At 45.1% G+C, this 13,595-nt stretch overlaps 1 protein-coding gene and 1 long non-coding RNA gene across 7 annotated transcripts in view; one reads left to right on the forward strand and one right to left on the reverse strand.

Annotated features, from left to right (window-relative positions):
* LOC122377990 (peripheral plasma membrane protein CASK-like) overlaps nt 1–5,627 on the forward strand; it is a 63,421-nt gene extending 57,794 nt beyond the window's left edge. For all 6 annotated transcript variants that reach the window (XM_043358680.1, XM_043358683.1, XM_043358685.1 and 3 more), the window contains 6 exons: nt 2,229–2,339; nt 2,596–2,703; nt 3,198–3,373; nt 3,701–3,856; nt 4,202–4,300; nt 4,829–5,627. In XM_043358680.1, the coding sequence (XP_043214615.1) occupies nt 2,229–2,339; nt 2,596–2,703; nt 3,198–3,373; nt 3,701–3,856; nt 4,202–4,225 (575 nt within the window). In that variant the 3' untranslated portion in view covers nt 4,226–4,300; nt 4,829–5,627. The remainder of the gene's footprint in view (nt 1–2,228; nt 2,340–2,595; nt 2,704–3,197; nt 3,374–3,700; nt 3,857–4,201; nt 4,301–4,828) is intronic.
* Nucleotides 5,628–7,888: 2,261 nt separating this feature from the next.
* LOC122377991 lies at nt 7,889–12,960 on the reverse strand. Its single transcript, XR_006255951.1, has 2 exons — nt 12,788–12,960; nt 7,889–8,587 (listed from the first exon to the last, which is right to left on the reverse strand). It is a non-coding gene; the product is annotated as an uncharacterized LOC122377991 (long non-coding RNA).
* Between the last annotated feature and the right edge of the window lie 635 nt (nt 12,961–13,595).

Consider the following 13,595-nt stretch of genomic DNA (forward strand, 5'->3'; position numbering starts at 1 on the left):
CCGCTTGAGATGAATAACCACATGGCTGGACAACAAACCCGTGATCCTTGGACCTTGCATCCAACCACGAAGGAATCCACCCGGAGGACGAGTGTAGGAGATGGAGCAAACGAGATCGGAAGTTCATCGCAGTCAGTCGGCCTGCAGTCGTGCGGTTGTACAATAGGAGCATGGGAGGGGTAGACCTGCTGGACCGGATGGTGTCCTACTATCGGACGTCAGCTCGGACGAAGAAGTGGACGGTGCGCGTGATACTCCACATGCTCGATGTGACAGCCACCAACTGCTGGATCGAGTACAAGAATGAGCTGGAAAGAACTGGTCATGGCGAGCGTAAGGACATGCTGCAGATGATGGACTTCAAGCTGAGACTGGCAGAACAGCTGATTGAAGAGGGATCGAGACTAGATCGTGACATGGACAGGACGATGCCAGAAGACGCTGACAACACAGCCGCTCTCCATGAAGCTGACAACCAGTCGTGCTCTCGTGTTCCTGTTCCTCCCGTAAAAAGGCGGCACGAGGAGGCCAGGCACATGCCTGAGATGGATTCAGGGAAGGCCTCTTACCACAGGTGCCGACTGCCAGGATGTTCAAAACTGGCCAGAGTATAATGTTCGTCATGTCGTGTTTACTTGTGTCTGACGTCTGACAGGAACTGCTTCATGAAGTTCCACCGGTAGCAATGGAAGGGAGATGACGTTTCTGGAGGATTTGACGTGCGAATCCAGACGAAATAGTACCTACTGGTATCTTCTTGATAAGCATTGCAGTAAAAGCACTGCAACTGATTGTTAGCTGTGAGAGCATTTTAAGTTCGCCTGCTAGTGATGAAAGATACTCACCTGTTCTGTGGCAATAAACGTGGTTGGCAGTCACCAATATATTTGTGAAAGTAGGTAAATCGAACGGCTCAAATCAACGAACTGAGACCCAACGTATAGATGTGTATACATGGCATATTTTGAAAAATATTTTTCAAATAATTTTTTGAAGACCATTTTTGGTCTATTTACATCTCCCTTGATATCCTTTTAAGTTTTTGTCGTTGTAGCTTTCTCACTTAGTGCATGGGTCGCTAGAGGATAAAGGAAACAAGAAGGAAAGAAGTCCGGAAAAGGGAGGAAAGATCCTTTCTCGCTGCCTCAATGTTGAGGGGGCGCCGCCCCCTCGGCTCCCAAGTTGGGGGGGGGGGTGGCAAGCGCCCCCGCTGCCCCCCCCCCCCCTGTTCCCGGGTGGGTCTATGCCCAGCATTTACACGCATGCAGTTTCACAGCATAGGCGTCACGATTTCGGGATTCATGTAAGCTTTTTCGGTCCCTGTTTTTATCAGTGTGCTCTCGGTTTTCCCATATAAGGAAGTTATTGCTTGCGCTTCTTGGCCTCTCATTGGTCTAACGAATAGACCACTTGAATTCGACCAATGAGGAGCCAAGAAGTAGCAGCATGCTCGCAGCCTGCTGACAAAAAAAAACTGCGACCGAACAGCGCCCTTGTTTTGGAGCCCATATTTCAAAACTGTCAGTGGTGAAAAACACTTTAAAACAGCCTGACCTCACCTGACCGTAGCATTTCCGAAGTCCAAATGGGTCATGTTAAAAACAAAATTCGAAATAAAAAATCCAAAATGCCACAGACTAACAGATTCCGACTTTCTGTTTTGGGTCCTTGACCTGCCAACCGATCAGCTGTAGGAGTCCGATCGATCCCCCCCTTCCCCCTCCCCCGACCTCTACATTAGCTGCTGTAAAGACGCCAATGAGGACGTGGGTGGACCCGATAAGAGAAAGTTAATACTAACCACACTGACGTGTAGAAAAATAAGCTATGGATTTACTTGAGATACACTTAAGGATAGATATTAGGTATGTGATAAGCAGTCTTGGGATTCGAGACGAGAATCTTGGGAAATTCTGGTCGAGATCTTGGGATGGAGCAAAAATGTGGATGGCATCACTGATGTATCTACTGTTTTGAGGACGCGTCCTAGCTGCAAACTCTGCGATCTGCTCACATGGTCTTCTTATCTCCCATCACCTCTTTCATTATTTTTCGATTGTTCAGAAAGGAGAATGACCATCACCTTACGAACGACGTGCTTTTGCCGCTGCCTGGAAATGATCGTGCTCAGTCAATCGAGGGCAGTAGGCTATCATGAGACGTTAGTCACTCCCTCAGCGTGATCCATTAGCACCGTGTAGTGTATTGACTGCGCCGTTCCCCGGCAGCGTTCCGGCGGAAAACACTAGTGCTTCTAGGGGCGCACGGTGTCGGCCGGCGGCACATAAAGAACACGCTCATCTCGTCTCACCCCGACATGTACGCCTACCCGATACCACGTGAGTAAACTAGCAGCTTGTCAACAAGGTTTAAAACGTAGCCACGCCTATTTATTGTTACGTTCGTAGTTACGAGTACAGCTGCGACCGTGCTTCGTAGGGCACCGATATAAGAGTACGTACCATAAGGTATGACCATGGTCCTAATGGTCGAGAACCTACATTGACCTGTGCACAGGTCATTTTTCTGTCCCGTCTTCCCCACCTTCCCCTGCCTAACCCACTGACGGTGTGTCGCTCGTGCCCATTTTTTCAGACACCACCCGTGCACCGAGGAAAGACGAGGAAAACGGGAAACACTACTTCTTCGTGTCGCACGACGAAATGATGGCTGATATCGCCGCCAACGAATACCTGGAATACGGTGAGTGGGCGCCGACTCACCGCCTGTGCCGGGCACGCCACTGTGCGGCGTAACGGCAAATCGTCGGGGTTGTCTGTCATGGAAAGGGGCACACTCGCTCCCCGTCAAGTTTATTTAGCGTATTTACTTTGATGGGGATATAGAATAATGAATGTGAAAAGTGTAATAGTCCATGCGATTAGCAGTTTTAACTGTTAGGCAGAAAACGCTAATTTAGCTGTTCAGTAAATGGTAAATTGTTTGCTGGTTTTGAATGGTTGGATATCGGACATGATCAACATTCCTTTTTGCATTCCAGCTTCTTCCAATCCCCTAAAAATAACGAAGCAGTTCACATTGACATATCACACGAGTACTGACGAGGCTGTGCAGATATTTAGTATTGGTGCTATGTAGCATGGTCAGATTACGACGTTCGTCGGAAATGGGCCAATTCAAGAGTTAAGCTGTGGAGCAGACCATCTCATCGACTGTGTCCTGTCTGTGTCCGCCAGGCACCCACGAGGACGCCATGTACGGCACCAAGCTGGAGACGATCCGGCGGATCCACATGGAGGGCAAGATGGCCATCCTGGATGTGGAACCGCAGGCGCTCAAAGTGCTGCGCACCGCCGAGTACGCGCCCTACGTGGTGTTTATCGCCGCGCCCAGCCTGCAAATTATGACGGACGTGAGTCGGGCGGACCGTGTGGTGTCGCCCCCTGTCACTGACCTGAAGGGCGATACTGACACAGACCGAGCACTAAGTAGTGTCACTGTAACCGGCCGAGTGGTCACCTGTCAAGATCTGTGTTGACCGTGACTAGCCGAGCGCTTGTTACGAGTGGTGTTGACCGTGAGAACGTAAATCTGCCATGTGTCGCGTGATCTGCGTTTGATTATATTCAACGTTCGATCACTCTGGGTGCTAGGCGACTTACAGGTTGTGTTCGTGTATGTTGCCTTTCTGTGTTCTGTTCGTTTCTGTTGACGCGCTGTGTCTCTGGACTCGTCACAGTTTGACGGTAGTCTGGAGCGACTCACCAAAGAGTCGGACCTCCTGAAGAACGCCTACGGCCACTTCTTCGACCTCACGATCGTCAACAACGACATTGAGGAGACGATTCAGATTCTGGAGGACGACATCAACAACCTAGGCAATAAGCCGCAGTGGGTGAGTGCCGAGTGGTGTCCGAGAGACTCGTACCCATCGCCTACGCTTCGCTGCATTTTTGTTCAATGATAACTCTTTTAAGGGTTAGTTGTTTTCCCTTCCTATCGTCTTATTGTGATATGTTAAAGTTTCAATGTTATTATGCAGGACAATTTAGCTTTCAGCATCATAGTGTATCAAACCAATCAATACTATAAAATGTGTCGCGATATATACGAGTACGAAGTATGTACAAATAATATTTATTTTGTGTCCCTCTTGATAAGCTAGTCCTAGCATAGATCGTTCCCACTGGAAGACCCTTGAATTACATAGACGAGATGTTGACCTCCCATCTGTTCTCAGGTGCCCGTCTCGTGGGTTTACTGACAATCACCGACACTGGAGCTGGCCCGGTCTGCAACCGGCCACAAGGCCGGCTCTCTGCGCAACCTTCTGCCCGGCGTATGTATTGTCCACAGCTGCGCGGAGTGTGTAGGTACTGGCCACAGCTGTCCAGCGTGTGTATTGGCCACAGCTGTCCAGCGTGTGTATTGGCCACAGTGTCCAGCGTGTGTATTGGCCACAGCTGTCCAGCGTGTGTATTGGCCACAGCTGTCCAGCGTGTGTATTGTACACAGCCCGGACTCTTCGTTTTGACGTTTATCTGAGTCTTCAGTGACACATGCTTATTACAGACAGATACATACAGACCATGATCTTGATTCAGTTGTGACAAAGAAAGCGTCTTCTTCCCTTCTGATCAATTTTAGGTCAATGTCTCATTTTGTGCAGACTTGTGCTTAGATTTGTCAGCTTTATGATCAATTTAGATCATGTGTCCCAACGTTGGCAATGCCGCCAGCGCTGCTTTCTGACCAGATGTGTTCCATCCAACGCCTGGATCGATGTCCATGTGCCTGTGTGTGTTACTTTTATCGTATTTTGGAGCGATTAGGATCGCACTTATTTGTCTTTGTTGTTTGTTTCCAGGGCAAGGGCTCCAGGAAGGTGCAACAGAATTTCAAAACGAAAATGTAACGGCAGTACGGCCAGCATATCGGACGAAGGAGACAAGTTCAGTGCCAATCGGTGGACGAGCGGCGCCGGGCCGGGCCGGGCCGGCCGCACCCACGCGCGTCACTGCTGTATGCTGGAGCGAACATGTGATATTGTTAGGTCGGTGTGTGCGCGGGCAGTCACTCATTATCCTTTGGGTGTCGCTCTTCACTCGATGTATGCTAGACAAGGTTAGCGCATTGCATTTGATGGCGTAGAGGGTGTAGAATTTTTAAAGTTCTTTTCATCTTAAGCTGTCTGCAAATAACCTCATGAGATGATTCGTTCTCATCTTTGGCGGGGCGGCCCAAAGAGGGAGCGCACGATCCCGCTTCTAGCCATTTAGCGAGTCGCCGCGCGACGGGCGCGTTGTGTCGACCCGATCTGGGCCCGGTGGATGTAGTGTGGCCACTGCAGGCGGCACGGAGGGCAGCCGGCCGGCGGGCCGCTCGCTCCCCCGGCCGGCGCCCGGGGCCGCAGGGCGATTGCGCCAAGCTCATGTTCCCGTTTTTACCTCCCAACTTTGGTAACTGATTTGTATTGTATCGAGACTGGTATCTTTCCGATGTTGTAGCTGATTTTTGGCTGCTACGTTCGTAGGTCGGGCCATCTTTGTGTGTTTGTTAGATGACCTTGTACAAAAAGCTTTGGTAGTTTGGGGGGGGGGGGTATTGCGAGACGTATTCGAGTGGGTTTTGTTTCTAATAGCGGCCAATAATATACACGGATTGCTGGTAACCGATAGTCTGATATGAGGTGTACGGAAGCGATTTGACCAACATTCTCACACTTTTGGTGAAAAGAGCGCTGGGAAGTAGTATGCATATATATTACTGACCGGGCCGACGAAATTATTTGGAAACGAGGTTTGCAAAATTGACGGAGGCCCGAGTGCGGAGCACGAGGGCCGGAGTCAAATTTTGCAAGCCGAGTTTCCAAATAATTTCGTACGGCTGAGGTCAGTAAGATTTTTCCTACATGCCGCATACCTATTAAAACGTTTTGACAGGTTTTGGTGACACTTATACAATTGTTTTGTCCATAATTTCGTGATAATTTCCTAACAATGATTGCGCTACTGCTGTGGATAAAGCTCTGAAGAAAATTCATAGAAGAAAATGCATCAAAATACCTTACTTCCAAAAGAATCTCGTCTACAAATATCAACACAGAATGGCACAACAACTGGATATCCAAGGAACATAATACATGAATAATTTGCCACGACATAAGAACAAGAAGAATGTATAATATTCCTAGTGATTTAACGTAAATTTTCCAGTGCCCTTGCAAGAATCTTTTCTTTATTTATGTAATCGTACTTTGTTTATCCTCTATGACTGAACTTTCGTGAAATACATTATATTTTCCATATTTTACATGTTTGTTTCGAGGAAAGGACTTACAACTTTCAAATAATAACGCAATAACTTAGGCCAAGGTATCAGTGAACATATCAAACGAAGATAAGACAACAAGCGATAACGGAGTTCGATTAATAGGCGTATATCTTACCATAATTTCGCCTTTGTAACCAATACAAAATATTTCAAAACCTTTGATAAGCAGAGCAGATATTTTCTTTTTACCAAAAAATGTTAGTTTTCTTATTTTACGCGGCAAATATCATGCAATAATGATGTCAATTATAAATTCCCTGTCAATTATACCTCTGGGCTAATGCGATAAACTGTAGTTTAGAGGTCATTTCCCTGGGCAGTAAACCCGGGCAGTAAACTTTTGTTTACTGCCCGGCCTTGGCCCGGCCTATCAAATAACATGGCATTTTGACACCGACAGTTTCTTGGTCATAGTTTTACTGCCCGGCTCGTGCTGTGCTAAAGACATACACCGGCATGTAGGAAAACACCGGAACATCGGTTCGCGTTGTCCGCATTTGCGAGGACTCGTGGTGCTAATGCATTGACTGTTGACGGGTGAAGGGGCGTCACTCCACCAATGTTTGTTTCCTACTGATCTTGGCGCTGTAGACTATGTCACGAACGCTTCCGAAGGTCAGGCGCCGGCGGTGACACAACCAACTCCAACAGCGCCACGCCGGCGCCGCTCGGCCAGCGCCGCCGAGGTCACTTTTCACGATACGCTCTGAGCTCAATTAATTTTACATTAACATTAATTAATTAACTGTACTGGATGGTTGCCAAATTACTACTCAGCTGCGAAGAAGTTATAGCGTATTACAGCAGGCTTTTAAAAATCAAGCAGTTATTCGATCCACAAAACTTAAAGCGCGAACGTGATTTGCCGTAGTATAACCAAGTGTCACATTCACAATGCACACCACCTCACGGAATATGCTTGCCAGCTCTCACAGTTCTACCATGGATTACCTACTACCTGGATCGGCAACTCCGCGGAATTCCCATTGTATTGCGCGACCGCCCGAAAGTGCTGCCACCTATCGAGCAGACTGATCCCTGCTAAGGACAGCCCGCCGCCGCCGCCCAGTCAGGCAGCGGCCAATACCAGCAAAGTCCGAAAATGACCGGCAAGTTACATGGCCTGAACCAGCCGCGGCTAAGTTTGGCATAGGCCAACAGTGTCGGGTTCCGGAAGAGCGGTCCAGGGCGGTTCCATAGACTATGTATCGTTTTGGAAAGAATGGTTTGGTGGGTCGTTTACCGAGCGCGACTGGCCGATTTTACCTCAGCACGTCGTATTGTTAGCTCTCATGGCCAGGCCAGGCGCCTTCTGCCAGCTGCCTGAAAATACCTTCGATCAAACGACTTTGTCTATCACTCGGGTTGCCCCTGATCAGCTTGAGCATTCCAACTCAGTCGTCGGTAGACCGCAGAGGAAATGTGCCGTCCGCCGTGAAACATCCAAATCATTGCTACAGCCATTTTGACTGACTTATAAAGATCAAGACAAATGCTGTCATATCGATTAACGAATATCTGCACCACTGACAATTTCTATCAAGAAGCATTCCAGGATTATAAGCTTACCATACACCGTTTCGTTAAAAAACTGTTTCCATATTGAACTTATATTTGCCGTCGCATGAGCGAATTGCCTACTGAGTACAGGCTGAAACCGATTCTTTCCGCAGTCAGAAATCATGTGCGAGACCGAGAGCCTATTCAAATAAACCCCGGTCGCACTCGCATCCATAACACGCACCTCCTTGCGTGCGATTGATGCTATTGCAACTTAATGGATTTGAATAGGTTCTCGTGTGCGATTTCCTGACTGTGGAAATAGTCTGTCTCGGCCTGAAGTTCAGAATTTAACACAGGTTCAATGACAACTAAGGTGAACGATGACACACAATGTATACAATGCATATTATTGCATAGACTGATAGGTAGGTTTCGAGAAACGACGTGCCACATGCCTACTAAACGATGTCGTAGCACCAAGCTGGTTTCCAATTCACACCTACCACCAGAGTATATCGGGAATAAATGCAAACACGATGCACACGAACGCATTATCCGCTCAATGGGTATGCCCGTAGTGGGTATGTTAGTCAGTTACAAACGCTGTAATACCTTAAACATTTTCGGCCGAGCCAGTTCACAGTTCACACCTCGGCTGCCTGCTGCCGTCACGTCACACGTGTCCGCAGTGGGCGTGCACCTGCGAGTGCGTGCATCATAATTCACATCACAAATCACAGGATGCCAATTCAAGTCAGCACACCGTGGAAACTGAACCCATCTCTTTGATCTGAAACGAAGAGTGAGAGAGGGAAATTAGATACCTGAGCATACCGTAATGAAATGGAGAGTGAGGGCATTCCAAGGCAAACTGTTTCCCCACAACATCACAAAAAGTATTTTACATTGCGATGATGTTGGCAAAAAATAAAATAAATAATACCTTGACAAGATACTCCCAAACAAAAGTACCCAAAAGCTTAACACCTTATCTGCTAGGCTTACATAGTTTAAAATGGCTTTATCTTACTTAAATCTATCTGCTATCTACACACAGTTTGGCTAGCACTCGTTCTAAAAAGGTGATTGTTATATATCATTCAATAGAGGGAAACTCACAAACTTCTTCGTACTACTCTGGACCTTTTGGCTTTGAGAAAAGAAGGAAGCTGATGTCAGGGACCAGGGTCGGCACTCTTTTGTCATTTGTGGTTGACAATGGCACTGGCTGCCATTAGGCTTTCTTTTTACTGTCAAATGGTTCAGTTTTTCTGTTTTCAGGCTGAGAACATGATTTATTTAAATGTGTTTTTTTATTCAATATCATTCAACTATTTATGAAATCAGGGCATTGGCAAGCAGGTTATAAAAATTAGCTGAAATGACATGATGCCAGTCAACTGCTCCTGAAGTGTGTTGCACTCTAGTCAGCCGTTCAGAGAAATACGTAGGAAACTGATATGGGTGAGCAGTGAGTCTGAACAGTGAGCAGTTGACCAATTTCAGTCGGTGACACTCCAGGGAAATAAGCTAAAATTAGAGCGCTCTATTTATTGCTCCCGCTACTTCACCGTCTCCCATAGGGTCCTGTGTTGAGCTGGTGTCGAGGCTCTAAAAATGACGCCGATTTTTGCACCCTTCTCGCGAAAACCACTCGGACCGCCTGGAAACTAATTGTTCCGCTCTAAAAATTTCATGATCGACGGGAAAATGAATGAGGAAAAGATTGGTCCTGAAATAATTCTGAACTCCCTGTAGAACATATCGAAATATGGCTGCAAACTAGGAGCATGTCAAAATCGACAAAACAATACAAATAAACTTACCGGGATTTTTTATTTTCCATGCATCTGTGTATGAAATCAGTCGGTTTTTCGGAAAGATAATCTTCTGTTTAATAAATAATTCCACAATTGCAATCGAGAAAAAAAAAACATTTCTGCTGTGACGGCAGTTTTGGCATTGTGCCAGTAGTGTGGCGTACGCGGTGCTGGTGGTCGTCGGGACGGAGTTGTGAGTATTTTCGGTGTTTTAAATGGTTGATGGCCATTTGAACCAGCTTTATATTATTTCCTACAAATTTTTGCATCAAATTATTGCTTTGAAAGACCATTGAAACCCCTTATCTCTTCATGAAACACGATCATATTTATCGTCGACGAAAATGGCGCGGGACCCCATGTGCATTCCGATCGAAATAAATCGTAAATTAAATAATATTCGATGATAAGTATCATATTCTAGTGACACATTTTCATAAAATAAGGCATTAACTTTGCAAGGAAGTCAACATTGGATAATTGGATTCTTATTTTGCTCACATATCCTTGTGTAGTCAAATGGCTCAATTGTTAGATAAATGTAAGCATGTGTTTTGGCTTGATGTTTGCTGTGAAACCACCCAGCCACTTGCTGGTTGAGTGGTTTTTGATAATAACCTGATAATCATTTCTCCTTTTCCTTAAAAGAAACTAAAATTCTTTTCAAAGTAATCCACTTTTAGGAAAGGCGGCTTGCTCATTGACATTTCATGTTCTTGTTTTGTTATTGCTGGCAGTATTTTGATACAATAATGCAATATGAATTTTTTGCAATAATAAAACACAAACCTAGTTAATGGGTCAATCAAACACCCAACAGAAAGATTGTGAGTCCTTGTGACGTGAAGTAGAACATTCTATGAATGTGTTATATATAATATGCCAAATTTCAAATTAATGATACTGATAGCTGAGCATGTGAATTATGCCACAATATAATTTCATTTTCTGGTTTTGAAATAGCCGGCAGTATTTACTTCAACAAATGTAATATACATGGAATGCATGTTGTTATGTTATGTTAAAAGTTTAATAACAGCAAACAGAAGGGGCTGTTTCAGCAGATAATGTTTGTACCTTATCCATTACCTTTCTTTTCTGCAGGACTATGCTTCCGCTGGGTGGTCGACGTTTGCCTCCTGAAGAAGTTGAGCAACATGAAGACCACCAGATGAGGTGTCTGCAGTTCATGTGGAACTCTGCAGACTACAAGTGTTATGCCAACCACAACCAAAGTGCTGTGATCATGGAGGCATGAACCTCATGACAACACTTCAGATTTGCAGTTGTACCAAAGTGTGATTCAAACCACCTGTGGCATCTCACTCAATGTGTGAACAGTGTGATCATTGTGCAGTGTTCAGCTGCAACTAAGACATTTATTAGTGACTTGTTTTGCAATTAGCCACCAAAAGCATTTTTGGGCTGGCTGCTGTAATTTGTTGTGCACTGCGCAATAGTGGTAGTGTTTTGTCACTTGTCAAGTTGTCAGTTGTGCATGTTGCATGTTTCTCTTCCCTCGGCCCTCATTATCAGTTAAGTGGTGAATTGGCATCACTCAGTCTCCCCAGATCTCCATTGACTGTCTGTCAACCACCTAACTTGAGATGGTATTTGCTAATAGTGTCAGAAAAGAAGTGATTGTAGACATTTTTAGGAATATGAGCTCCGTTTCATGCGTGTTGCAGTGGTCATTTTGTCACTTGTCCCATAGTGTAATAAATGGAAACTGTTGTTCCCTTTTCAAGGTACTCGCGGATGCAGAAAGCGTTGGGCCTAATTATTAAACGCACCCTTCTATCAGCGACGCACGAAATCGACAAATATCATCCTTTTTAGAGCAGGAGGAAACGAAAACTTGTGAACATAGCTGTACCTACAACAGTGCATAAGGAATTGGAATTCTGGGAGTTTTTGAAATTCGGAGAAACTCAAGTTGTCGACCGGTATGCCCCCTTGTACGTCAAAGACCGCCTAAAAAACAAACGTCTACAAATGAAGGCAGTATTCGTATGTTTGTTGTAATTGCAGCAGCCTAGCAACATGCATTGCGGTCCGATGGCGAATTACACTCGTGCTAAAAAACTATGCCGGTAACTGCCAACGTACTTAGGTCGTAGGTGAGGAGAGGAAGGGTTATGTCAAATGTCATCAAAGAAATGGCTTCATCTGAGCCGTGCCTATTGTACATAATTCAACCAATCTATGCATTTCGTTTCTTGCAATCTACTCATGCTTTCACTCCAGCTTCAGAGTTGCTTCAGAGTAATCATCCCATATTGTACGTCTTAAGATATTAATTTCTATGGCAGTTCGCAATTGCTAGCCACGTCTCACCTCAGTTTGGTGGCCCCGCATCGGCCCACTCGGCCGCGCTCGGCCGCTCTAAAATTGACTTACGGAGGAGGATGGTGGCTTTTATTTTAGCTTCTCCGCTGACTGCGGGGAGCGCCGTCGCCGAGGTTGGAGCAATAATTAGCTTAAGTTTGGGACTAATTTCCACGGTTAATTAACATTTTAATGTTATTTTAATTAATTCATGTTAATCTTTGACGCATTCTCTTTCTATTGATACCATCCACCGGTCTGAGAAGTACTGCCTTGCTGCGTAAGGGCCGATAAAAAATCACGCTTTTAGGGGTATCTCTTCAACATGGGGCAGGAGCAATAAATAGAGCGCTCTAATTTTAGCTTATTTCCCTGGAGTGTCACCAACTGATTTATAGGTAGGTATTGGCACTACACAATATAAAACAGAAACCATTTTCAATAGTTGAACAAATATTGAGTTAAAAAATAATGGCACACTAACTGATTTTGCTAAACTAAAAACTTAACAAAAACTTAAGCAATTCACAACTAACAATGCATCATCCACCACCTATCATGCGCTGCCAAGACCGAAATTGTATCACAAGCAAAACCATGGCTATATCAGCGGCATGTATAAGCTTGAGATATGATGTGTCAAACATAGGTATAACAAACATATAAAAACATAAAATTAAACATATAAATAAGTGATTAACCATTCAATTACGGAAATTATACGATTTTTAACGACATATGGCGAGAAGCAATGTGCGCCAGTATCGTCAACAGCCGCTCTTTACAGTCATATTTTAAGCCACTCAGACCCTCCAACCACAAAAAAACCTTACCAATCTTACCTTGCCATCTTCCTCCATCTTCTGAAACCTTCCAATCTGCTCCAAAGGGGCTTAACTTTTCAAAAAACAAGGCAAACGATCCTACGACGCGACGCCGACCATTGTTTTGAATAGCACCCGCTCCCCCGCGTCCTTAGCGCTCGACACCACTGCCACCTAGCGGTGGTCACAAACATCGAGGAGTTGCCGATACAGGCACTACTTCATCCATGGTTCTACTCACCTTAGCACGCATTCCCTGAAGCCACAATATGCTAGCGTTCCGCATGCATGTTTATTAATCCCACCCAGAAATGACAAACAAAGCCTCTGATTGGCCAGTTTTGGCTGACAGACGCAGAATATTTGTCAGCAATAGAATACTATGCTTTAGCACGTTTTCAATAATGACGCATCCGTTACATTTACAGGTTAGGGCAGCTAAAATATTGTAATTGATCTAACATGTTAAATATAACACTTTTGGAAGCCCGTAGAGATTGTTTCTAGTGAGTTAGGTGTTACAAAGTATTAAAAGAAATGATTGTTATCTGTTAAATAAAGAACAAAAGCTTTTAGCTACTAACATCCGCCTGACAGTCTCCAGAATCCTGCGTACGGGGACACCGCAGTCTCTGTTTCTTATGCTTTCGCAATGGGGAAAAATTGAAATTTTAAATGAGTCAGTATCGTGTTAAGAAGTACTGATGCTTTCAAAACTAAATGCTTTTCAATTCAAATTCCAGAATATCCTTTCGCGGAAATAGCCCTTCTCAGCCTGTCTCTAACGCTACAAGTCTGAGCAGTGAGCGTCTCATGCGTTGCTCAC

The sequence above is a fragment of the Amphibalanus amphitrite genome, unplaced genomic scaffold (genome assembly GCF_019059575.1).
Source record: "Amphibalanus amphitrite isolate SeventyFive unplaced genomic scaffold, NRLGWU_Aamphi_draft 000053F_arrow, whole genome shotgun sequence".
NCBI lineage: Eukaryota > Metazoa > Arthropoda > Thecostraca > Balanomorpha > Balanidae > Amphibalanus > Amphibalanus amphitrite.